The sequence below is a fragment of the Hibiscus syriacus genome, unplaced genomic scaffold, assembly GCF_006381635.1.
Source record: "Hibiscus syriacus cultivar Baekdansim isolate YM2019G1 unplaced genomic scaffold, ASM638163v2 tig00111445_pilon, whole genome shotgun sequence".
NCBI lineage: Eukaryota > Viridiplantae > Streptophyta > Magnoliopsida > Malvales > Malvaceae > Hibiscus > Hibiscus syriacus.
In genome coordinates, this window is record NW_024063096.1 from 770377 (window position 1) to 797755 (window position 27379).

The window sequence follows — 27379 nt, forward strand, 5'->3', positions numbered from 1 at the left end:
TAGATCTGAACAGTTCTGTTGGCTTGGTTTGAGAACATTTATTTAAATAAAAAAATCAGAGCTTTTGAAATTAACTTGGTTTAAGTAAAATCAGTCCTGAAACACCTTTTTTAAAGTTCAAAACACAATTTTAAAGTTTAATTAAGCCATGCTATGAGCCATTTAGCCAAATAGACAAAAACAACAGTCTTCCAATAAAAACAAGCCATTATGGAACTATCTATATTAATTATCTTTTTCCCTTGTTTGTCATATTCCCTCCACTTGGAAGCCGTTGATATTCTGAAAAAGTGTTTTTGGTTCGAATATCATGGTCCATCCATACTAGGGTTTCAAATTGATAGTTGCCACAAAAGTCAGATTTTTTATGAATGAAGTGGTTGCTGATTAATTCTAATGTTGGGAATATTTCACTTGACCAGAAGATTAATATTGTTCGATTTTAAGTTAACTTGATGGTTGATATTGGTGGATAAAAATATATAATCTTTTAGTTTTGTTTGATATTTGAGGAGATTAAAAGATGTTTCGATGAGTTTAAAGCAAAGGAAAGAAAGAAGATGTGAAGGAGAAGAGTAGTAATGATTCAACGATCTTTTTAATAGAAAAAACACCATACAACAACATAAAGTGAAAATAAGAGCAATGACTGACAACCTTCTTCTGAGTTTTTTAACGAGTCACGTCAATTATTATTAATAGTTTAATGATCTAGTTATTGAAATGATATATTTTTAATTTTAGTGATTAAAGTGAAAGCATCCTAAAACCTCAATAACTAATCTTGTTAATTATTGAATTAATTAATGATATTAAAAAATAGATGAATTAAATTATTTCAAATATAAAGGGACTAAATCTAAAAGTTGATCATAGTAGAGCAACCAAAGTCGAAATTTAGCCCATTATTTTCAGTCCTGGGATACAATGGTTTGTTGAATTACGGTAATTACCCTCTCGGTCAAACTCAGAAGAGAGAATGTCATTCCTATCATCGTTCCATTTCTCATGCCTGACGCGTGTCGCTATACAATCCCACCTTCATTAAACTACGTGAATCCACCTCCCAGTTTCATTGGCTCGTGATTTACACGGACATAAAAACATAGTCAAAATCCCACACCACAATCTTACCATATACACACATTTTGATCCCATACGGGCAACCAAAGATCAAACACTCTTTTCTCTGCAGTTTTCAAGCTGTTTTAAGCCTTCGTTTTCATGGAAGATTCTCAGGGTTCGAAGGAGAAACAAGAGCTGAAACTCTGTTTTCAGAGCAAAAGATATGGAAACAAAGAGAAGCCTCCTATGGAAGATCGAGTGAAGTTGGCTGCCATTGCAATTAGCCTTAACGTGCGTCTGAGATCATCTGATATGCCGGTTAACATGCAAGAACATGCCCTCCGTTGCACTCGACGGCTTCTCGATTCGGCTCCGGAGCCTCGACCTAGCCTTACTCAACTGGCCCGAGCCATCAAAAAGGTATAACCATACCCGTATCAGATACAAATTAACATGTTGATTATACGTATGTGTTCATATTTTGTATTAAATATCATTGTTTGTTTTAGAATGATAAAGAGTTTCATGTACCTTAATCAAGATTATACATTTGAGGTTTGTAAATAGAGAAAATAACATTTGGAGAGTTTATTTCGTTTAGAGAGGTTAGATTTAGTTAAGACCCTCTAAGATTATCGAATACTATAAAATCTTATATAAAAAAGAAAATATTTTGAGTTAGTTGACAATTCATTGTAGATTCGATCATGTTCAATGTTAAATTTAATTCATGTCTAATATAATTATCATGGATGGTCTGAGTAGGGACGTGGTGGTCTTAAACAATTTCTTCCTTATAAACCGATTGAGAGTCAAAGTTAATGGTCTCGAAAAATGATAGAAAATGATGAACAATATATGGGGATTTCATGCCTTCCTCTCGTCTTGTTTGTGTTGGTATATATGTCTTTGACACCATAATCAAATGAAAGAAATAACATGATTATCATCGGATAAACCCTAAAATATCTCCAAAAAACTCTAAAATCTTTGAAATATGTGGTACAAAGAAGTGTCAATGGAAGTATACGGAGGAAGCACGTCAGTTATGGAATGGTAAAAAGCCTACCACCAAAAAACGAGAATATTGAATTAAATGAATCAGTTAATAATTTTCTAGTGAAGAAAGACTGGAAGTTCTTTAGTTATTTACGTTGATCTAATGTTAACAGCATTTGTTTTGATCTTTCGATCTTTAATTCGTAGTACCGGGTGACCAATTGATGGGTTTGTTTGTTTCCAGGAGTTTGACTCGGTGTACGGACCAGCATGGCAGTGTGTGATCGGGACGAGTTTCGGATCGTACGGGACCCACTCAGTGGGTGGATTTCTGTACTTCTCGATTGACTCGCTCTCCATTCTTCTCTTCAAAACAGAGGTTCAGTTGGTCAACAAAAAAGGCTTTGAATGATGACTGTTCAGTTTTAAACTTTTTTTATTTAATTAATTGATCTGGATCAAGTATTATAAAGATAAATTATTTTATTTATAAATATTATGATATAAATCTTTAATCTTTACCTTAATTATCTAATACCTCATCTCACTAAAATAATTGATTATTAATGTTCATTTAAAACCTTCGACTCTTTACACTATGCTATCGGTTTCGAGGGATATAAATTTAAAATTTATCCATGAAATTATTTATAAGATTTTTTTATTACATTCTCTTTTTATTAAAAAAATTATAAAATAACCATTTAATTTAAAAATAATAAATTAATTCTTTTAGTTAAAATTTTGACAAATAATAATGAATACAATTATATATTCTATAAATTTAATCATCAACTTTTACGTTTTATTTCAGTTTGATTTTAATCTTTTAAAAAATTAACTCTTATATTCTATCAATTAATCATGCTACTAATTCATTTTTATTTCCTTTCATAATCATCCACCATCGATTCATTTCATTATCTCCCTAAAAAAATTCAATTTTTAATTCATTTCATTACCAACCCACCTTCGATATGCTCGTTACTTATTTTGTATGGCCTATCATCACGATGAATTTTTTCATATTATATACTGACTTATAATTAGACATTAAAATAGATTTTATAATAAATTTAGTGATTAGAGATTGCTTTATGATTTAAGTAAGAATTTTTATAAAACAAAAATTCTTGGTGACCATGATGATTTTCTTTATATATATAGGATAAATCTTAATCTGTAAAATTATGAGAGTCGAAAGATATTAATTTTGCAGAGATGTAATTTTTTTTCGTAATCTTTATAACGATTGGAATCTATGTTGCAGGAACGAATTTTATAAAGATATTATTTTTTTTCTTTTTTAAAAATACACCAAGTTACATATAGGAAAAAAAATACTTAATGTTAATATAATAGTCTTAAGTTGTAGTTACACCATCCACATCAATACTTAAATGGTATAATGTTAAAATTGTCTAATTTGCTCTTATGGGATGTGGAAAAAAAATGATTAGCTCGTATAGGGTTTTGTCGAAATTATTTATTGAGATAGTGTGATCGCTACAATATTAAGGAAGACGCTAAGAATACAACACGTCTTTCCAATTTTTCACGCTGTTGAAACCCCAAAACTACTAAGACTCTCAAAGGAACAAAGTTGGAGTCACACTGTGGTCGCCGCGTCTTCCGGAAGACGCATTGTGTTCTCGGCGTCTTCCGACGAGTACTGTAGCAATCACACTAGACTATAAAATAATTCTGACGAGATGCTAAACGAGTCAATCATTTTTTTCACAACCCCACACGAGTAATTTAGTCTGTTAAAATTAATTCTAAATGTTTATCAAAATTATTATTTTAGTTTTTGTTCTTCAATTGGAGTATTTTGTCGTTCAACTTTTCATTTTAGGATAAAATGACACAACGTTTAATCAAATAGTCATTTTGGTACTTAATTTTTTAAAGTATTTTGGCCCACAACGTTTTGTTTTAAGGTAAAAAAAAGTCTCTTATTTTGAAACATTAACCTTTTGTTAATTAACAATTTCCATCCATATAAGGATATTTTTACCCTAAAATAAAACGTTAAAGGTCAAAATATTAAAAAAAAAGGGAATAAGATCAAAGTTACTATTTAATCAAACGTTAATTTTTTTTCTTAATATTATGCCTACTCGAGTTTAATAGATGCTTTATCAGTCACTAATAAGTATTATGATAATTAGTATTATAATATAAACATTAAACTTAAATAAAAATTTAAAAATAGTATGGATGAACCTAAATGGATTTTGTTCAATCATTTATAAATATGGACACATATATACAAAATTTATGGTTAATATTTTGTCTCGTGCTGGACTTGTACAAATTAAATGACATGAAATCATACACCAACCCCACCCAAACTAGCTATAAATGTTATTTATTATGATAATGTTTTTATATAAAGATTCGTCAATATAATAATAAATTAAAAGATAAATATATTTTTGTACAAATCAAACGATTTCGATAATAAATAAATTATTATTATTTTTTAAGATTTCAGATTCAAACACTATGATTGTTAAAAATATAATTTTTAATATCAAATAATTAAAATTATTTTTAAATAATAATTATCTTATACTTATTTCATATTAAAAAATATATATATTCTTTTTCATTTTTATGTTCATTATTTTCCATGTATCGGGACCATCTCTGTCATCAAGATACTGACAACTTAACTAATTTTAAAACAATTTTAAATAATTAAATATTTAATACTTCTGTAGTTGCATTATTGCTTGAAAGATTAATTAAAAAAATAAACTATGTATTTAATATCATTTAACTATTTTTTTCTTTTAAATTATAAGTAATTTTATGTTTTGGTTACACGTGATTAAAAATAAATAAACTTACTGATATGATAGTTTTTTAAAAGATTTTTTTATGATGATGTGGTATTATTTTATGGTGATATGTCAACATTATTATTAATTTTGTAATAGAGTGTGACCAAAATGTAACTTTAGGTATAATTTTAAAAGAAATAATTGTGTGATCAAAACAGAACTAAAGTGATAATTGAGTGATTAAATGTATTGTTTAATCTTAAAAAATATCATGTACATAGGCATGATTTTATGTTAGATACACAATCTTAGGAAATTATTTAAGAAATTAAAGGGTTCAAAATTGATATAGAAGAAAATACCTAGACTATACAAGGATTTAAAATTTCCAAAAGTAAGATCACACTCCAACACCCTTAATCAATCTATGATTCCATGTGATCTCTTAGGCAAATTTGCTTGGATGGCCATTGAAAAAAATGTTTTTTTTTTTCATTTAGAGTGGTTCAGACTTTATTTTTCCAAATATGGTGAATGCAACATTGGACGTCGAAAGTCAGCCAAAGGATATGGCATTTTTCGGAAGACGGCCAGAACACCTAACATCTTAAAGTTTTTCATCATCGAAATACCATAACTGACCTCCCTTTTTGTTGTAGTTATTCCCAACCGGAGTACCATGGTTGGCCTCCTAAAGACACCAGAGATGTGGATGTCAGATGTTACTGGAGATGAAGAGTTGAAGAAGTCGAGTGCTCTGACCGTCTTCTGAAAGACATTATGTGCTCGAGCCAACTTACGAGATTCATTATAACAATCACCCTACTTCAAAAAAAAAAAAATCACTCCCCATTTCAACCATTTTTTTTTTCAAAACTCATTTTGAACATTTTTACCGATCTCTTATGAATAATATATATTTTTAATAGAATGAAATGATTACTTTATTTATTTAAAAAATTAACTAATTAATAATACATACCCTAGAAATAGTTTTTTAAATCCAGGCGTTTTACAACTAAGACCCATCAATGTTATACTTTTTAAATATACGTATAGATAGGTTCCCAAAACTTTGCAATTCCATGGCATTAGTCGGTATTTTTGAAGTCCTCTTGGCTCTGTTTTGCTTTCTGTTTTTATACCGCTCAAGAAACAACGATGGGTGTCCGAAGAATTATCCGATTATCGGGATGATGCCGGGGCTTCTCCTCAACGTTCATCGGATTCATGATTGGTGTACCGAGGTTCTCGACAGATGCCACTGCACTTTCCATTTCAAAGGCCCTTGGTTTGCTAATATGAACATCATTGTGACCTGCGACCCTGCAGACATTCACTACATTATGAGTTCCAACTTCGCCAACTTCCCCAAAGGACCCGAGTTCAAACAGATGTTTGACGTCTTGGGAGACGGTATTTTCAACTCGGACTCGGATTCGTGGAAAAATCAGAGGACGGTTGCTCAAGGATTCATGAGAAATCATCGGTTTCTTAAGTTTTTGTCGACGACTTCCCGGTATAAAGTCGAAGGTGGCCTCATTCCTGTCATGGACCATCTTGTTAAACGAGGCTTGGTGGCAGATTTAGAAGATGTGTTCCAAAGGTTCACGTTCGATGCTACATGTATCTTGGTTACTGGCCACGACCCTAGATGCCTCTCGGTCGAATTCCCCGATGCTCGTTTCTCCAAGGCCTTGGATGATGCTGAGGAAGCGATCTTTTATCGACATGTCAGGCCACCATGGTTTATTAAGTTGCAGAGGTGGCTGAACATTGGACAAGAACGGAAATATTGCAAGGCATGGCAAGTTCTGGATGACACAATAGTCGAGTATATATGCAGGAAGAGAAAAGATTTTATCCTAGGGCCGAATTGGATACCGGAAAATGTCGAAGAAGGCTTCGATCTCTTAACATCATACATAACTGAAGAGAAGTCAACAGGTTTGAAATGTGATGATAAATTCTTGAGAGACACCATTTTGAATTTGATGCTTGCAGGGAGGGACACAACGAGCTCTGCTCTTACTTGGTTCATATGGCTGGTTTCGAGGAATCCGATAGTCGAAAATAAGATCATAGACGAGCTTCGATCGATAATACCAGCAGAGGAATCGAAAAAGAGACGACTATTCGATGCCGAGGAGGTAAAGAATCTGGTTTATCTACATGGAGCATTATGCGAGGCATTAAGGCTATATCCAGCGGTTCCCTTCCAGCACAAGGAACCTCTCAAACCAGACGTGCTTCCCAGCGGGTATCCAGTTCATCCGAACATGAAAATCTTGTTCAACTTGTATTCGATGGGACGGATGAAATCAATCTGGGGCGAAGATTGCTTCGAATTCAAGCCCGAAAGATGGATTAATGAGCGAGGAAGGATTAAACATGAGCCATCATACAAGTTCTTGTCATTCAATGCAGGTCCAAGGACATGTTTAGGGAAGGAAGTTGCGTTTATTCAAATGAAAACCGTGGCGTCTGCCATTGTTTACAACTATCGTATTCATGTATCCGATGAAACTCCGATTATTCCGGCTGTATCGATTATCCTGCACACCAAGGATGGACTGATGGCAAGGATCTCCAATAGATGGGACTAAAATACTGTTTTTATTATTATCTGAAACCTGGGGATTGTTTAGTTTCAAGTACTAGTTTGTATTCTCCATCTTTTCTAATCTGGTTATGTAGAAAGATCCACCTTACTGTAAATGTAGGTGGAAAATTGAAGCAACTTTGAAATCATAATGCGAATCTCCAGACCCAGAAGTACAAGAAAACCATGGTAAAGCTTTACATACGAGGTCCTCACCTTATCACTTTCGCGTATTATAATCGTGATGCGACCTCATAGACATGATCTATCGAAACTAAATTTTATCATTAGCTGATTATATCAACCTAACTTATCAGACTACATGTAATTATAATGATCTCACGCCTGCTCTCAACCTCAAGAATCACTAGAAATCCGTCGACCAAGATTAAGAAAAATGAATGAAACCTATAGGAGATCGTTTTACTCTTATTTGTTTTTTTTTCTACTTGTTTATAGAGATAAAATACTTTAACACATGTTAAATATTGATAGTTTACTAATTTCGATTATTTATTTAAATTAAAAGAGATAAATCACTCATAATCGATATATCTTAAAATCGTTGTTATTGATAATAAAAAAAAGTATGCTGTCAAAAAAATGTACTAGAAAGATGGAAGATATATATCAATTCTGATGTGATTCCCTTGGAAAGTGGAAACTAGTGTCGTGGAGGCGTATCATTCATTTCTACCAACAAAGGATAGACAACAAGGCAAATTAAGCCACTCATTCTACTCTTTCACCTTATCGGAATCTGTGTGGATCGAGTTTATGTTTTGTCTATAACTTATTTAAAATTCGTACATACTTTTAAAAATATACACATAATTTTATATTAAGGATAATAAATTTATAAAATTTTAAATAATAAAATATTTATAAAATTAAAAAAATATATCTAAAATATATAAAAAATTAAAACTTTTAAAGGAGGCAACCGCATTAGTCGCCATCCTCTAAACCCATCCCTATACTTCCATGGAAAAAGATTTCAGTGTTCCATGGTTTGTCTCATCTTCCATTGCTAGGTAGCAAGTCTTTTCGTCATCTTCAGCAATATTTTAATTTATCTATATTATTTTTAACTTTATTTTATCCAATTATACGACATAATTGTTCATCTAACAAAGGTACAGGTAATTCTGTAGTACAACTTGATCATTTAAAGTTAAAAACAGTAAAAATAAACTCCATCGAAAATATTATTAAATGTATAATAATTTAAGTTAGATGTAATAAAATATTATTTTTTTTAATATTTTATAAAGAATGTAATATTTCGATTCAACTTAAAATATTATAAAGAATATATTTTAAATTAGATATAACCCAAAATATTATATATTTTTTATAACATTTAAGGTTGGTTTTTTTCTTCTAAAATTTCCCTTGTTAGATTAGGTGACAGCAAGAATAAATGGGATTATCTCATAAAAGACAGACTAATATACGGTTAATACACGGTGTTACCGAATATATTAAAAGATATTTGATAAATTTGATTTAGCGCTACCAGAAATATCGAGTAATAATAATGTAATAGGTGGAAATCATGAAGAAATATTAAAAAATTTGACAACTGGTAAACTTAGCTTGTCGGTTTGTGTCGATACTTTATAAAAATATATTAATCCATAACAATATAACAGGTAAAAAAATGACAAAACCGGTCTATAAATGACAAAACAGGTAAAGCGCTACTAGATATATTGAAAGTGTCGATACTTTAAAAAAATGTATCGATTCATAACAATATAACAGGTAAAAAATGACAAAACCGGTCTATAAATGACAAAACAGGTAAAGCGCTACCGTATATATTGAAAGTGTCGATATTTTATAAAAATATATCGATCTATAACAATATAACAGGTAAAAAATGACAAAACCGGTTTATAAATGACAAAATAGGTAAAGCGCTACCGGATATGTTGATAGTGTCGATACTTTATTATAAGTATCGACACTTTTAAAATTTAAAAGAGAAGAAGTTACAGCGCTAATAAAGTGTCGATACTTTATAAAAATGTATCGATTAATAACAATATAACAGGTAAAAATATGACAAAACCGGTATCGAAATGACAAAATCGGTAAAGAGCTACCAGATATGTTGAAAGTGTCGATACTTTATTATAAGTATCGACACTTTTGGAATTTAAAAGAGAAGAAGTTATAGCGTCAATAAAGTGTCGATACTTTATAAAAATGTATCGATCCATAACAATATAACATGTAAAAAATATGACAAAACCGATCTCGAGATGACAAAACCGGTAAAGAGCTACCAGATATGTTGAAAGTGTCGATACTTTATTATAAGTATCGACACTTTTGAAATTTAAAAGAAAATAATTTATAGCGCCAATAAAGTGTCGATACTTTATAAAAATGTATCGATTCATAACAATATAACAGGTAAAAATATGACAAAATCGATCTCGAAATGACAAAACCGGTAGTAAAAAAGTGTGCTTGTGTGGTATTTTTATTTCAGAATTTTCATTTTTAATATAAAAAGTTATATATTTTAAGCAAAACCCAGTAAGAAAAAAACAAAAACTTTGCAGTAACAAAAGAATAACATTGGGAAACCCACCATGTTATCAGTTTCTCAAAGAACAAAAAACCCAGAAACATACATCTCATAACGCAAACTTATGATATACTCTTATTATCTCTATAAGATAAAGTTAGGTCAGTTTTAGTTTTATTTTTTTGGTTACGATTTTGTGTCATTGAAATTGTTGATTGAAGAACTCAAACTGATGCACGCATAAGTGTAGATGCATTTATGAAAAGTATTGATCCAAAAAATATCGAAATCGATAATTATTATGAAACAAGTAAATTTACAATGTAACCGGTAAAAATATACTGGTTAATTAGCAAATAGGTTTACATTATGTATCTACACTCTTTAAATATGTGTCGATACTTTTTTCCCAAAATGAAAGCACAACGAAGTGCACGCATAAAGTGTCGATACATTTAAAATTGTATCGATCCCAAAAATATCAAAACCGATAATTATAATGTAATAGGTAAATTTGTAATGTTACGGTTTAAATATACCTATTTAGTTAGAAAATAGGTCAATATAAGCGCTACCTATTACATTATATAAGCGCTACATAATATATTATTGTACTTGATAATATTTCCGGTTAAATGATATAACATAACCGGCCTAAATTTTAACCGATCACTTATTTAACAGACCACACCATTTTTAATCATTTTTTAAGTGTCTCACAGCATAAGTTCCCAGAATAAATAGCTGAGTTGCTAAAAATCCTTTGTGGATAAGGTATTGAAGATGAGAGAGATTGATATATCATTTTTAACCACTCCCATAATTTGTTATGTATTTGTAAATTTATATGATAGAATGATAAATTTTATTTTTAATATTTACATGTTCATGATGTAAATTTTAAACCAATATATAAGCAAAAATTCACTCTTTTCTCTTATATAATTTTTCTAACTTTTCTTATAGAATATCGTTTTACACTGCCGTCTAGTACCGTCCCCTCTTTTTTGTATTCTTTTTTTTTTAATTTAATTTTAATTTAGATTTAAATAAGCATTATGTTTTTATTTTAATTTAGATTTAATTTTAATTTTATCTTGCTATTATGGCACGATTTTCTCTATTGTTATGACTGTTTGATATTTTGTGTTGTATTCATTACGATACACTTTCTGATGAGGAAAGGTTAACGATCTTTCATAATTAGATCCCTTTTTATAACAATTTATCGATATATTCAGAACCGTTCATGGAATAATTTATCAAATTGATTCTTTCAATAGCCACACCTCCAACAAGGTTGCGTCTAATTTTGAATAAACAAAATAAGATTATTATTAATTACTAAATTTTTTATAAGATAAAACATGTATTCAAAGAAATGTTTTGAATTTTATTTTTTTACGTCATTTGAGTTTTTATGTTAGATTTGGGGTTTTATGTTAGAGTATGTTGTCTTTGTTATACCTTGCACTCTTATTAATGAAAACTTATTGTTTTCATTCTTTTTATATTTACACGTTCAAATACTTACGTAAGACTAAGATGAAAAAAAATATAATTTAAAATGCAACATATATTCATCTAAAAACCTATCAATTTATCAGTTTAACTCAACTTTTTTTTCCTTTTCGCCACTAGAAAATCTTGCCAATTATTACTTATCGAATAACATATATTATTTTTTCTAAAATATATGAATTCGAACCATTACGTTTAAAGACTGCTTTGTGCTGCGTTTTTATCAACTATGATGCATCAAGGGATAAGGTTAAGGGGTGTAAAGTCATGACCCATGAATACGATTGTAATGGACCCAGTTTCCAAGGTATAATTGCTCGACAAGTCAACTGCTGTGGCTGCAGTCTATGTAAACCCTACAGCTCATAGACAAGGACCACATTTCTCTTCCTTATTGGTAATGTGGACAATAATCACACACACCCCGTTTAAGCTGCACCTAACTATTTCAATAATACATTATTGATATTAACGTCTGTTGATCGAACTCATTTATTTCAATAATTACATTAATCATATGATGATGGATGGTATGTAAAAGATAACGCTTGTGAAAATATTTAATCAAGAATCTCACAAGAGGCTTTTAGGGGTTTATTAACTAAAAGAGCAGTGAAGACCTCTTCGAAGATAAAATTCTGAGTTAAATGAACATTCATTTCTGGGGTGATAACCTCTTTAATACCATTAAGAATATGATGAATATCAGTTATAGATATCTCTCTTAAATTATAGGTTCAGTGTCTTTTAGGAGTAGAATAAAAATATCATCTATAAACTCATCTCCTAAGTTGTAAGTTCAATATCTTTTATGAACAAAATTCACTCTTTTTTCTTGTAAATATGAATTATTCCAAAGAAAAAAAATCTACAGACCTGATACTCTTTGATGTAAATAAGTTAATAAAATATTTGTTGACAATATCATATTTAAACTCCTCATCCTCAATAAGAGAACCTATATTGTTTTCCCAACTTTAATTCGATTAATTATGCATCTATCCGATGTAAAATTATGGAAAATAGTCGTATTATGGTCACCTTCCATAAGGTAATTGACATAATAATAAAAATATCTCTTAACATTTGCATAAATGATAACTTTGCCTCGGATTTTTTTTTGAATATTTTATTCCCAAAGTTTCAACTTTTTTGTTAAAACATATATTGTTAGATGAAAATCGTTAATTGACTAGCATCCAACACATGTAACTAATGTACCATTTTTACATTTGTTCAGTAGATGACGTGATTTTTGCCACGTCAAACAGTTGAACACGTAAACTTATCACGTCATCAATATAGATTGACATTTAATCAAATAACGGTTTTATTCTACAGAGCATGCTTTGATCAAAAATTAAAACGTTAAAAGGTAAAATGTTCTCCAAAAAAAAATACAAAATAACTATTTATGCAAATGTGAGAAGATAAATTTATTATTATGCCAATCCAATTTGCCCAACTCTTTTCTCCCAATAAAACTCATCTTTTACCGATTTCAAGGCTAATGGAAAATTTAACTTAATTTCTCCAACCACAATATCAATGTGGTTTAGTTCATTTAGCGTTTCTCTCAAATTTTCTAAGCAAGCTCCACCACTTCTACTAACAAAACTTTTTATATTTTAATTTGAGAGTTTCATTATGTATGACTTGCCTGTTAAATAAGACTTGCCGATATAGCAGATAAAAAGGAGAAAATAATTCAATTAGAAGAGGATGATTTTGGCTTTAATCTCCAGTTTGATTCTAATTAAGATTCTTTTAGTCACAATTCAATTTCAGTGCTTGTTTATTATTTTTAATTATTTTTTATGTTATTCATCTTCATAAAAAGTGCTATTAATCGTGTTTTTAAAACTTTCATTTAAACATTAACGGGTTGGTTCAAGTGATAAGCAGTTTGATATCGCTTAAGCAGATATTGAGTTCGAGTCATTGTGTATGAAGAAAACCCTTACTGACCTGGGAGACTCGTCCACGACAGCCTGGTGTGCCAACCTAGATTGGTTCGGATTAGTTTAAAATCGAAAGGAAAAAAAAAACATTTAAACAACAATTATCCATGTTTACAGAGAGGGGAACCGAGCAGCAGATGCCATGGCTAAATTGAGTCGAACGGGAGGTGGACAAGTAGAGGGATGCCTTCTAAGTAGAGATTAGAGTAGAAAATATTTTATATATATATATAACTTCTGAAGAAATTTCAATTAGGACAAAAGGGATATGAATATAGGCTTTGATATGCAAGTTAGCTTTCAAGGAATTGAGGAAAGTGAACTTTGGTAATGCAAAGTAGGTAATCTCACATTGGTAGAGAAAATTCTATTAAGAGTGTTTATATGTATAGCTTTTAGAAAGACAATATATCAAATAAATTTTACATTTTCTTTATTAGGATATGCAAATGTGAATGTATTTTGTTGATTTAGAAAGACAATATATATTTTATGATTATATCGATTAGGGTGAAATCTCTTTTAATGCGATTGTTTTTATCGTGACACTATAAATTTATTTATTTATTTATTATAGTTAGGTTTTGCATGTCATTATTAATGTTTCATTTTACAACATTCTTATTTCTAACTCGACTTTCATCAATACCTTTATTTAACTTTGTCGAGTAAAAAATCTAATTAAAGGTTTTTTTTTGGTAAGGAAACTCCATTTAACTTTTCAAGAAAAAAAAAACTAATTAAGGTTTTTTTAAAAGTGCAATCTAACTATGGCTTTATTATATTTTCCTTTTTTTCATAAATATGAATGAATTTGACACTTCTAAACTTGATACGATCCCCATTAAGGTAAAATCTTGTCCCTTTTTGTAATAGGAATAAATTCTCAATAAATAAGCTTCTTTCATGAAGGAAAAACATGAGCTAATTTCTCAGTAGGGATAAAACAAGATGCATTACTAGGTTATAGTATAACGATAGAAGTCTATTAAAAAACAAAAGGAAAACATGAAAATTGAGCTCGCGGATTTATATTTTAATTCTTAAATAAATAAATGTCAACTTCTATTGATGGTCCATGTACTATATATTTTTAGTAAATTTAGTCCCTTCACTATAATTTGATCATTTCTAACCTTGCACTTTTTGAAATGTATATTTCAGTCCTAGGATCAATTTTTCCGCCTTTTTTCCGCCATTTTGTTTTGTATTTGATAGATATTTGCCCTATTGTAAAAATAATATCATAGTATATATATCACATCACTGCATATTTACATAAAAGTTACGCTAAATAAACTCATCGAGTGACCTCAGTGATAAGTCATTTATGAAAAATATATGTGTGTGTATGATAGTGCTTATAATTTTTACCAACGGTTAGTGTTATTAGAGATTCGAACAAGATGCTCAATTTGAGTGTTGATGCCTTCTCCAAGATGAAAAACTTGAGATTGCTCAAAGTCCTTTGGCTCTCAAATTGTGAAGATCTCCGTTATCTTTCAAATAAGCTACGGCTTTTAGATTGGCTCTCAAAGTCCTTGCTTTCAGGCTTCCAACCAGACAACCTAGTTGCACTTCGCTTACCATACAGTCGCATTGAACAACTATGGAAGAGAACCACGGTAAGAATTAATTCTTCTGAGCCTCGTCTTTTAGCTTATTTGAAGTTGAAAGATAAACAAAAATAACAACAAAATTGTGTTGTCTTATGTATTTTGCCCCCAAGTTAATGTTGTTATCAACAGCCTCTGTATAAGTTGAAAGTGCTCAACCTCAGCGGGTCCAAAAAATTGATCAGGATACCAGACTTCAAGATGGTCCCAAATCTTGAAAATTTGGTTTTGGAAGGTTGAACAAAAATAATGGATGTCCATCCAACCGTTGGAGTTTATAAGAGGCTTAAACTTTTGCATTTAGGAGGCTGCAAAAGTCTTAGTAATCTTCCAAACAAAATCGGAATGGAATCTATTGAAGTATTAAATCTTTCAGGTTGCTCAAATCTTCAAAAGTTTCCAGGGATTGATGGGAAAATGGAATTCTTGTTGGAAATTTATTTAGATGGGACAAGCATCGAATAACTTCCCTCTTCAATTGGAAAAATGAGAAGTCTTGTTTTGCTAAATTTGAAAGATTGCCGTAACCTTGTGAGCCTCCCAAGCACGATTGGTGGGTTTGCAAGTTAAAATACTCTTAATCTTTCTGGCTGTCATATGGTTGGAAATTTGACGGAGAATTTGCAGCACAGAATTTTTGGAAGAGCTTGTCTTAAGTGGAACAGGCATAATAGAACCACCATCCTGTTAGGTGTGGCTTGTAAAATTACTAGCTTACAAGGGGTAAAGTCAACAAGTGTTGGTTAAATTTGATAAACATAAAAGTTCCAATTTATTGCCATTGAAGAAGTAAAGTTCAAATTTGCTACCACAACATTTAATTTAAGTTGACAAGTGGTATGATGGATTCTAAATATTGGAAAGTTGATTCAAGTTGGTAAGTTGGTAAGTTGACAAATGGCTATGATGGATATCAAATATTGGAAAGTTGTTTAAAGTTGGCAAGTGACCAACTTGTGCACATGGGAAAATTCATATTTAGTCCCCTAAACTATTAAGTTATTTTTAGGTTTAGTCCAACTCAACTATAAATAGACTTAAGCACTTTCATTTGAAATCATCTCAAAAATTCCCTCTCTCATTCTTCATTCTCTCACTTTGTAATATCATGAGAATTCTAAGGAAATCCATTTATTGTAATATTTTGTTGATAGTAAAGTTATCATCTGTTGTGGTGTTCGAGGAGTAGACGATAATTTCGTTGAATCTCGTAAATTTGATTTGTTCTCTCAATTATTTACTTTGTATGTTCATTATTGGGTTTTCTCCATTGTATTTCAATATTCAATAGTTTCATGGGTTTGTCTGCTGTGCAATTTAGGTAATTTTAATTTTGACATTTTATATCATGTAACCCTCTAGACCCGACCTGTGTGTTATGACCAGATCTAGCTAATCAATGTAAAGTTTTCCAAAACATTTTTCAATAATTTAAAACCATATTACGAATAAACATCTTTAAAAATATAATTAATAGCATTAAATTTTAAATTTTGTAAATTAAAGTCATAAAATTGGGTAAAATAAAATATTACAAAATCAGTATCGAAGCAAACCTAACATCAGTAACAAAAACAATAAGCGTCGTAAAACCAACACTTTCAAAATATATGCACATGTCACCCAAAATAATTGCAAACGAATGTGTCGATCCTCCAAGTGTCAGGTACGAGTCGCCTATCCAAAATATCTGAAAGAGAAAAGTTTGGGGGAATGAGCTAGGGAGCCGAGTGTGTTCCAACAGTGCATAAATAAAACATACAATTAAGTTTTTAAAATCAATTTAGATCACAGTTATTAAAACATCAATAGGTCTTACCCTAGCTGAAGCGTAGGTTCCACCTGGGGGTGCCCTCAGGCCCTCAAGGACTTACCCAATGCACATAGCAGAGGTGTCACCCTAAGAGAATACCTTAGGGTCCATAAAGTCTTACCACTAGGCCCATTGGGCCCAGAAGCCTACCAAAGTGTCACATTAGGTCCATAGGGAATTACCAGTTGATTGGTGCTGAACCTATATAAGGAATTACCAGCTTGGCCGAGCTGAACCTACAGAGACTTCATACAAGATCCTAGAGTATCCCAAAGAAAAACATTTTTCAAACATTAACAAGTGGTAGCAGTAATTCATAGTTTAAACAGATATCAATTCAATAAAACATTAACCAAAGAACAGAAATCAAACAGACATGCTTAAAAACTTCAGTAAACTAGAACTCGAGTTTAAAACAGATAAATCAAACGCAGTCAAATCAGATCAGCTAGTCATATTGCAAATCAGATAAAACAGTCATGTGCACACGATATTTCAAACAGATATTTAAAACAAATATATGACACACAAGGAACACACCTCGTAAAATGAATCAGTCTGTGAGATCTATTGAGCATCAGCTTCACTACACTCCTCAACTGTACGAGAACATATGTTATATCATAATCGGGTTATAATCAGAACAGTATTCTAAATTGAATATTTAATAGGGTTATAGAACTACACGAGTATTCATAGGTTATCGCGGACGAACAGATCAAGAGGAACCGGGACGAACGGTCAGGAGATCCTCAAATACCTTAAATATACGATAACATTAATTAGTACTTGACCCTTCAATTAAATTTGATGCACTGAAATAAATGCTTAATTCACATATGCATGCTTGAGTTTGACAGTCAATTCGAAGGCTTTCGGGTTCGAATTTGACAAAACGAACTTCGGATTTGGACTCAATATGTCGAAAAACATGAAATATGACTTTTCGGAAAATTTGATTTTTGGTCAAAGTCAATGGTCAAATTTAAAGTCAACATGTAGGTCAAAAGTCAACGGGTAGATCAACGACCAGGTAAAAGTCAGTGAGTTGACTCTGTTCGAGATGATTTAGTGAATTGACTCAACTTGACCGGTTCGGGTTGACTCAATTCGGTATGAGTTGACTCAGATCGATTAGGGTTGAGCAGACTCGGTTCAGACCAGGTCGGACTGGTTCGGTCCACTTGGACTGTTCTAGAAGAAACGTGAGCTAGGGGAAAGCACCACGCGCACGCGGCGGCACGTGGTCGCGCGTAACGACGGTGACAAGTCGGTATAAATTGAATTCGGATGTTGCACGAAAGCTTGAGACGGGCATGACAATTTGTTAGTATAAATTGAATTCGGATGGTGCACGAAAGTCTTGAGAGACTCTAATGGTGGTTGGATAACGGGCTTTACGAAGGTCATTGGATGCTGAATTATGGAATGTATTTGTTGATTTTGAGATTGCAAGAGATCTCGTTTTGCGAAATGTCGTTGTTGAAACGGAATACGATCAAGTTGCTTATGTAGGATTAGGTAATGGACCGAGTTTCGCTGATGGTGTCGTATATTATTGGTTTGCTTCGACGCAATCGGAGTCTGAGATTTGTGTATGTGATAAGGTGGCTGATGCATTGGCAAAGATGACATGGGCTCTTCCTTTAGGCCTTCAACGTTTACCATAGTACTAAATTGCGGCTGCAACGTAGCGTAACGCCGTTTTTGAATGTTACCGCGACGCAATATCGGCGCAACGCGATAAGAGAACCGCATCACGATTGTTACGGTAAAAAATCGTTACGTAACACCGCAACACGCTATAAATTGCGCTACAACGCCGTAACAAACTTTAAATTATCTGAAATATAAAATTACATAGATGAATTGTTCTAATTTAATTCTTAAATCTAGATTATAAATATATATCGTTAATAATATCGTAATAGTTATGTTTAAAATTAGTTAAATTTAAATTAATTAAATTATTTTATTTTGATGGTGAACTATAAGATATAAAATTTTTATATTTGTAGTTATGTATTTTTTTTCTAAGTTATGTAAATTGAACATTTTTATGCTACAATATAAAAAAAATTGATATGATTTTAGTAATATTGTTTATATGTTATTTATTAACATTATAATTGTTATTATTCATTATCCAGTATGATAACACTTTTATGGTTTATATTTGTTTTTAATAAATTTTTATCTATAAAATTAAATTTTTATTTTTAAAATAAAATATTAAAAGAGTATATTAATATTAGTATATTAAAAGATAACTGTAAAATGTATAAATATAATATTTTAGATGTATTGTAATTTTTGAGGAAGAGATCACGTCCGTGATAACCGCAACACTAATGTAACATCTGCAGCATTCACAACCGCGACACCACAATCACATCCACAATAAAATTTGCAACCGCAATTTGATGCGATGACGTTTACTAAGCACTGGAAGCTGTGCGACTGTTGCACATAGACGATTGGCCCCTGGTGATTTACCATTGCTGGTTATGCGTTTTTAACTTGAGTTATCCTCCAATTGAAGCAAGGTCGTCAGGGGGTTGGCCCTCAAAGTTGGTATAATTTTTCTTTAGTCCTTTCAAAAATTGAAAAGTTATAATTTAGTACAACGATAAAATTATACTGTATCCCCTAAAAAATTAAAAATTCAATTATAACCCTTCCTAAATACAATTTAGAACTTTGCCCGTGAGTCGATGTCAAATCGAACATGAACAAACATGATTAAGAATAAAGGGATTAAAAACTTTTTAAAGTATGTGAACCAAAAAAAGAAATTCTATTTCAGTGTTTGAAAGGGAGATTGATGCCTTTACAATTGGATGGCCAATAATTATGTTCTTTATTCCCAACATTTACGTGCGTGAATAGGAGGGATACCAGTGCCCTACACTTTTAGAACCATATCTAAAGTGGACAAAAAAATGTTCTATTTTCATGATCTTGATGGATTTTTTGAATATAAATATATATAAATAATTACTTATTTATTTATTTATTTGTTTGTTTTATTATAGATGAGAAAGATATAAGAGTGAACGAACTGTTAATTTGATCGTTTCTAATATTTTTTTTTCCAATTTGATCCATTATTGTATCTGATAATCAAACCAACCAATCTTTGTAGAGATAAACGACTTAAATGAGTCGACTTAATCAAATCAACCAATCCAACAATAAATTTTGAATACGAGTACGAGCATATACCAAGTATAGGTAAGATTAAAAATTATTATTATATTTATTTTTAAATATATTGTAACACCCCTAACTCATATTCGACCCGAATACAAGTCCGAGATGTCACATTGACTTTTCAAACTTTGATTCTTAAAGAAAAATCCCGGGAATTTAAAACTTTCATTAAAACAAAACACTTTAATTTACATAAAAGAGACCACTTAATACAAAATCGATCAGAGCATTCGTAATTAACTACTTATTACATACCAACACTTTATACACAACAAAATACATACTTTGTCAATTACTTCTGATCTGATTTCTTAGTAATGTTGCTGTCCGTGCCATTGCTATTTTGAATCTTCTTATTTTTTGGTACCTACGTGTAAATCACTTACACGCTAAGTCATAGACTTAGTGAGGCAATAAATGAATATGCAACAATATCTTCATGAATATGCATTCTTACCATTTCCTTCATGACATTTTAATATGCATGTATCTATTACACAATAACATATATAATCATATCATGCATGTACAAAACTTACCTTCTTGTACCACTTTCACTTTACTTTGTATTTCAATTGCCCATGTATATTATTGAGAATAGAGGTATGTGAGTACATAGAGGTTGTGCACTAATGCTGTCACCATAGCTCGTATCAATTCTCTCATGGGGCACCTAACCTTATTTCAGTATTCGTCCCGAAGGACTATCATATATGTCCCGTAGGACTACTACATCCCGAAGGACTATTATACCCTCGACTCATGGCATGCCAATTACACCTATAGCTCTCATATCGTATACTATGGGCATTATTCTTATATTTCATATGTTCATGTACTCATGTCATTTCTCTTGTGATCATGTAGTTCATGTCATTTCTCTTGTGATCATGTAGCTCGTGTCATTTCTCTTGTGATCATGTAGCTCATGTCATGTTCTCATATCACATATCATATCACATGTGTATTTGAATCTATTCATATATATACATCATTTATCCAATCACATGAACATATATATGCCATCTGCATGTATTACAATAATTATCATGTATGCATGTTCACAACTATTGTACTATGAAAATCAATATAGGAATTAGACTTATCACAAGTCTTATTCCATTATACTATACATATAGTATGCACTCACCTTAGCTTTGCTTTGATTCGATTCTAATCCTTTGATCGTTCCGGAATAAGCTTATTTTTAATATCTACATAATCACACATGGATCTATATCAGTATTATAGCTAATATACTTTAATGGTTCACTCTTTAGATTAAGATAAATGTCAATTTCCTCTTTTAATGAAGGTATGCATCGATGCACTACTTGTGCATCAGTGCATAAAATGCATTCGATGTTTTATTATTAATGGGATGCATCGATGCATGCCTTATGCATCGATGCACTAATTGCATTCGATCTTTTTATTTTAAAAGAGTGCATCGATGCACTACTTGTGCATCGATACACCTTCAAACACTTTATGGGTTTTAACCTTGATGCATCGATGCACTATGAATATGCATCGATGCACTCTGCCCAGAATCCTCTTTTTGAACCCGAAAATTCATTCATTTTGGATTAAATCTTTCATGTTTAATCCCCTTTTTCATTCTTAACTCTAGTACACATCCTTAAACCAATTTATACTCATTTATTTCATCTTAAACCTTCAAATCCTATCCTTCATATGTAATTCAAGAATTACATCAATAATTCAACATGTTTGAATTCTGCTTTTAACACTTCGTATATCTTAACTAGATTGATGACAAGTCAAATTTAACTTTCAATTCTAGTTATGAACTCTATTCCAAGATTTCATTTAAGAACTTCAAATCTTAAATCTCTCCTAACTCCATCATCCTTTGATGTTAAGATAACTTAAGCTTTCCTTAAGCTTAGTTATCATCTAATAATCAAAACCCAATATTAAATTTAACAAGAAACTCAATAATCAGAAATCTTACCTTTGCTTTGGTTCACACGCACAAGGAAGAAAGAAGAAGAAGAGAACTCTGGAAGCCTTGGGTGTTTTCTCCCCTTCCATCCACGTGTATCCTTATATCTATACTTATCCTTTCTTTAATTATTTTTCCTTGCAATTCCTCTATTGTCCTTCCATTCCTTCTTCCTTTCAATTCCATCATACACAATAATTTACATATAAATCTTTATACTATTCATTCATTTTATTTTAACCGCCAAATTCTGAGACTTTACAATTTAGTCACTAACTCGGTATTGAGGATGTTACATATATACACACAATTACGTATCAAGTTACCTCGGTGGTTAAAGGATGGTTGTTATCTCTTGAAGTCATAGATTCGAGCACCATAAATGAGAGCTGTTCATAATTCAGTTAAAATATAATTAACTGATTGAATTAAAATTTTGATCGGTTAATCGTTTAGTTAATTTTGGGTTCGGTCGGTTAACGATTAATGTTTTTTTCTTTTCAAACTTCGGTTATCAGTTAATTCGTTTCGAAATTGGTTAATTAATTGAATTTACTGAATTAATTAAAATTATTAAATATTTAATATAGTATATATATTATTTAGCTTTAAGGGTGTTTAAACTTTGTCTTTAACTGAATTAACCGACCGAATAAACCATACATATTAAATATTTAATATATAAATTTTGATTAATTTGGTTAACTGACTAAATAACCGAACTTAGTTCAGTTCGATTAACGGTTAAAGAAAAAAATTATGTTAATAAATTTCGGGTAATTCGATTCGGTCGGTTAATTGAATTAACCGATTGAACAACCCTACCAAAAACTGCCAGAATGTTAGAACTTTTATTATCAAATGATTTTGAATCTTTAACAAAAAAAAATATTGTCTTATAATCATCCTAAATTAATAAAAGAATATATACAAACACAAATACCAATTGAACGAATTTAATTAAATAAATATCTTTGTATTAAAATTAAATACTTTTAAATGTTTAATATTTTTTTTATTTAGAAGTAAAATCGAACTTGGATAGTCTTTGCATTTTATAGGAAAAATAACAAACATAAATATCAAATACAAGTATATAAAATAATTAAAAAATCATATCTACAATTTAAATATTCTTTGATTAATTATATATTTTATTTACAGTGTCTACCTTTAATTTTATAGGAAAAATAACAAACATAGATATCAAATACAAGTATATAAAATAATTAAAATATCATATCTAAAATTTAAAATGATTGCCCCTTGTTCCCATATGTAATGGGGTAAGAGGGAGGTAAGATAGTAGGCTGCCCCTAATATTAGGTTGAGAGCAACTTCCGTAAGAGACCTTCAAATTATGAAATGCCCTCCATGAGACTCGATCCCACGACCTCAAGAGTAAAAACCTTGTGCTCTACCAACTGAGCTGGATGGTCATTTCCATATCTAAAATTTAAATCTTCTTTTATTAGTTTCATATTTTATTTACAGTATCTACCTTTAAATTTTATTTATGTTCCTTTTAAATATTTTATATTTTTAATATATATGTTTATATTGTCAAAATATTTTTGAACCCATCGATGTAATGTATTATCTTCTTTCAAACTTGAAGAGAAATGAAATGGACATGAGAGGAGGCCAAGCCCTCCATTATAAAGATTCATTCATACTTTTTCCACAAGAAGCGTGTGCTTCTCCGTGCATATGTGGACCCCTTACCTTTACCTCTAACCTCGCTCTGCACTACTTCGGTCGTCTTCCTCATCTATAAATACAGCCCCATGGAACCATGGCAAATCCATTGCAAGCTACCTCAACAACTACAAGAAAAACCCTATAGTTTTCACGTTCAAAAACTCTCCCACATTCACCATGTCTGACAAGTGCGGGCAACTGCGACTGCTCTGACAGCAGCCAATGCACGTAAGTAATCCATTTGATCCATGACATATGTATCATATTTAGTTTCGTATTAATAATATTATTTGAATACGAATATGATAAGTGTATTACACATGTTGTGTCTGCAGGAAGAAGGGAAACACCATGGTCATTGAGACTGAGAAGAGGTATGATACATAATCCATAACTATGTTACTCGAACTACGGTTAATGGCTCGATATCGATATATGTATACTTATATGCTCTGATTATATGCTATGTTGTTTATTTCCAGCTACATCAACACTGTCGTGATGGATGCTACAGCTGAGAACGATGGCAACTGCAAGTGCGGTGCTAACTGCAGCTGCACCAACTGCACATGCGATCATTAAGCAAATATAGAACAATGGCCATGGTTTAGATCATGGAAAGATCTAAAAGAAAATAATGAATTTGGATTTGAATAACTTGTGTTCTGTTTGTAGTTTGTGTTTCAGGTCTGTCTGCCTGTCTGGTGTGTCCTTATTTACTGTGATGTAGTGTCCATATCCATGGCCATGGCCGTGGCCTTATCTGGCTAATGAAGTATTATTAGTACATCTCTCTCTTTTGATTCTAATAATCATTCTTTGATGAAACTCTAAAATAAAAATACTAAGGGTTAATTCGATTCAGTTCGGTTCAATTAAATTTTTTAATAAGAGATGAACCAAATCACACTTCAATTTTCTAAAATTGAAATCGAAACCGAATGACATAAACACCAAAATTTTCTATTCAATTTGGTTCAGTTTTACAATTTTTAACTGTTCACTCAAAAAAACATAAATTTGAATTCACAAAAAAATAATATTATCAATTTTAGGAGTGCAACTATTTAAGTTTATCTTGTAACAAATCTATAATGAATTTGATTTGAATTATTATTTATTTTTCCTTTTTAATTCAATTTGATTTGAAACAAACGAATTTCATATAGAAAATCCAACTGACTTATAAAATTAGATATTTAAAGCAAACCAAAACCGAACCGCAAAATGAAAAATCTGAACCAAATCGAATCGCATAATATGATTCAGATCGATTTTCTCAACTTCCTTGCTCAGCCCTACCTTCAAGCTTTAAAAGATGGCAGCTTTCTTTATCAATCAAGGGTTAAAAGAATCAGACTAGATATAAAGATTTAAAAAAGACAAGAATTACAAGAATCTGTTCATGTAGGGTTGCTTGCTTTATCAAGTTGTCATTCTTACCACCAAAAGATTTCACAAGTTCAAACAGGCTCACAAGATAGGAAAATACAATGAATTCAACACCAAAAACCAAGAAAATGTATTCCTTTCCCATTATTTCCTAGATTTTATCAAATCATATCTGTGTAAATGGTTTCATCCTATGAACTTTTTGTGTCAATCTCAAACATTGAAGCCTTCTGCACGTAGACATTTACGATGAGCCTCTATCCATTTCGCACAAGCTTCTTCACCATGCTCGACGATGCATTCGTCTCTGAGCTTCTTTGTCTCAGGGCAAGCACAGCAAATTTTCTTCTTTGGCTTTGATTCTGCAGCGGGTGTTGTTTTTGCTGATTCCTGAGTTTGCTGCAAGCCAGACAAAGCCAAGGCAGAACTATTTTGTGTAGGCAATCCACCCATTTTGTCGGTAGTAAGTGATTCTAAGATACTGCAAGAGAAATACAGAGAAGCGAAACCGGTGAACCAAGCAGTGAAAACAGAATCAAAGTTTCAGGAACGAGGAAAATGAAGAAATTTCATTATAAAGCCGAAGGAAATCAACATTGGCCTTAATAACAGGAACGAGGAATCATATCTGTGAATTTGCACCGTATGGTGTACAATTAATCAAATATTGTGAAAAGCAAATGCACATCTAACAAAGTATGCCTATAACTGCCTGGGTTATGTTACTTGAACTTGGAATTTATGTACTCATACTAATGACTATATCATAATAATAATCACCTATCCAAAACAATAGCCAAATCGAAGGTCCATTCGACAAATTACACTTATCTAACGTTTTTGATTCTAATGAAAAGAATTGGGAAGAATCTCCCTAACATATCGAATAAACTTCAGGAAACAAGTAATAACATCACTGAAGGATCAAAACATAAGTTTCGATTCGTTATATATGGTGAAAGAAAAATATAAGAATCTGAAACCAATTCTATGAACCGATGTATCTAACGGCCACTAGGTCTTATAAGAGTCGATCATACAATTCGACCGAACACCAATACTCATAACAAACAAGTCCAGCAATACAAATGAACTTCAGGAAACAAATAATATCACTCAAGGCTCAAAACATAAGTTTCGATTCTTTATATATGGTGAAAGCAAAATATAAGAACCTGAAACCAATTCTATGAACCGATGTATCTAACGACCACTGGGTCATATAAGAGTCAATCATACAACTCAACCTAATACTAATACTAAATCATAAAAGTCCAGCAATGCAAGAGTTCCAAAGCAAATCAAATTCAATTTGATAATTAAAAACTTGGTAATCGAAAGGGCCAGCTCAAATAAACTGGAGAAAATTCTTCTTGCAACCTCAAAATTATTTTTTGAGACTAAATGCAAGCTTTACTCATTGAAATCTAAGAATTTCAAACAGTGATATCTGGTAACAGCAACAGCAATGGTATATCATTTCATCTCTAATTATTCTAAAACAAAAGAGCAACTCAACAATTTAGTCCAAAAACATTGTCAAATTTCATCAAGGAAAAGAAAAGGCAGCCACTATTCAACATAATAAGAAAAACCCAGATGGATGAAAGAAAGAATCAATCACATTTTTACTTGGAAGTGATGAAAATTGAATCTTTATTGCCATAATACAGGTTTTTCCCTCGGAAAAAAAAAACACGTTTTTTCTTTTACTTCTTCGTTTGTTTCCTATGTCGACTTAACCTTTTTCTGCTAGGAATCAAGAAATATACAGAAAACAATAATATCAATACAAAGATAAACAAATAAAGATATAAATTATGGAAGAAAAACTCACGCTGACTTTCAAGCAAAGGAAGATTCAGATCCGGCAACTTGTGTTTGCTGATGGCTTTTCTATAGGTATATGGAAGGTCATCAAGGACAGAAAAGAAAGGAAAATGCTTATTTCCATGAAGGAATTGGACTCGGCCTTTTAAGGTTCGTATAGTATTTAGAAAATGAAGCCCAAGAAGCAACAACATGGGCTGAATTTAACTTTGAATGTATATATAATTTGTTAATATATTTTTATTAATAAGGGGTAAGTTATGTTCAAAGATAATTCTCAATTATTTAACATTGAACGCTTATATCCTTGGCATCTACAGTGCTCAAACTACAACCTCAAGAAATAATAACTATTCTTTTATCACC

The 27379-nt window shown here is 31.3% G+C and overlaps 4 protein-coding genes and 1 long non-coding RNA gene across 6 annotated transcripts; 4 read left to right on the top strand and 1 right to left on the bottom strand.

Moving 5' to 3' along the window:
* The first annotated feature begins 1195 nt into the window (after positions 1-1195).
* LOC120163407 (dynein light chain, cytoplasmic-like) lies at positions 1196-2476 on the top strand. Its single transcript, XM_039173349.1, has 2 exons — positions 1196-1485; positions 2309-2476. The coding sequence occupies exons 1-2, from the start codon at positions 1225-1227 to the stop codon at positions 2474-2476; spliced, it is 429 nt and encodes a 142-aa protein (XP_039029280.1). The 5' UTR covers positions 1196-1224.
* Positions 2477-5901: 3425 nt separating this feature from the next.
* On the top strand, positions 5902-7604 carry LOC120163426 (alkane hydroxylase MAH1-like). Its single transcript, XM_039173363.1, has one exon. It carries the CDS (start codon positions 5939-5941, stop codon positions 7457-7459), a length of 1521 nt encoding a protein of 506 aa, XP_039029294.1. The 5' UTR covers positions 5902-5938; the 3' UTR covers positions 7460-7604.
* A 7266-nt stretch (positions 7605-14870) lies between these two features.
* On the top strand, positions 14871-15394 carry LOC120163453 (protein SUPPRESSOR OF npr1-1, CONSTITUTIVE 1-like). Its single transcript, XM_039173389.1, has 2 exons — positions 14871-15104; positions 15228-15394. The coding sequence occupies exons 1-2, from the start codon at positions 14886-14888 to the stop codon at positions 15333-15335; spliced, it is 327 nt and encodes a 108-aa protein (XP_039029320.1). The 5' UTR covers positions 14871-14885; the 3' UTR covers positions 15336-15394.
* Positions 15395-23854: 8460 nt separating this feature from the next.
* LOC120163419 lies at positions 23855-24374 on the top strand. Its single transcript, XR_005519648.1, has 3 exons — positions 23855-24019; positions 24127-24165; positions 24274-24374. It is a non-coding gene; the product is annotated as an uncharacterized LOC120163419 (long non-coding RNA).
* A 741-nt stretch (positions 24375-25115) lies between these two features.
* Positions 25116-27107, bottom strand: LOC120163418 (cytochrome c oxidase copper chaperone 1-like). Of its 2 annotated transcripts, none has more exons than XM_039173357.1 (2): positions 27021-27107; positions 25116-25664 (listed from the first exon to the last, which is right to left on the bottom strand). In XM_039173357.1, exon 2 carries the CDS (start codon positions 25634-25636, stop codon positions 25397-25399), a length of 240 nt encoding a protein of 79 aa, XP_039029288.1. In that variant the 5' UTR covers positions 25637-25664; positions 27021-27107; the 3' UTR covers positions 25116-25396. The 2 variants fall into 2 exon arrangements, with proteins under 2 accessions (XP_039029288.1, XP_039029289.1); XM_039173358.1 differs by lacking the exon at positions 27021-27107 and adding an exon at positions 26564-26594.
* Positions 27108-27379: the final 272 nt, after the last annotated feature.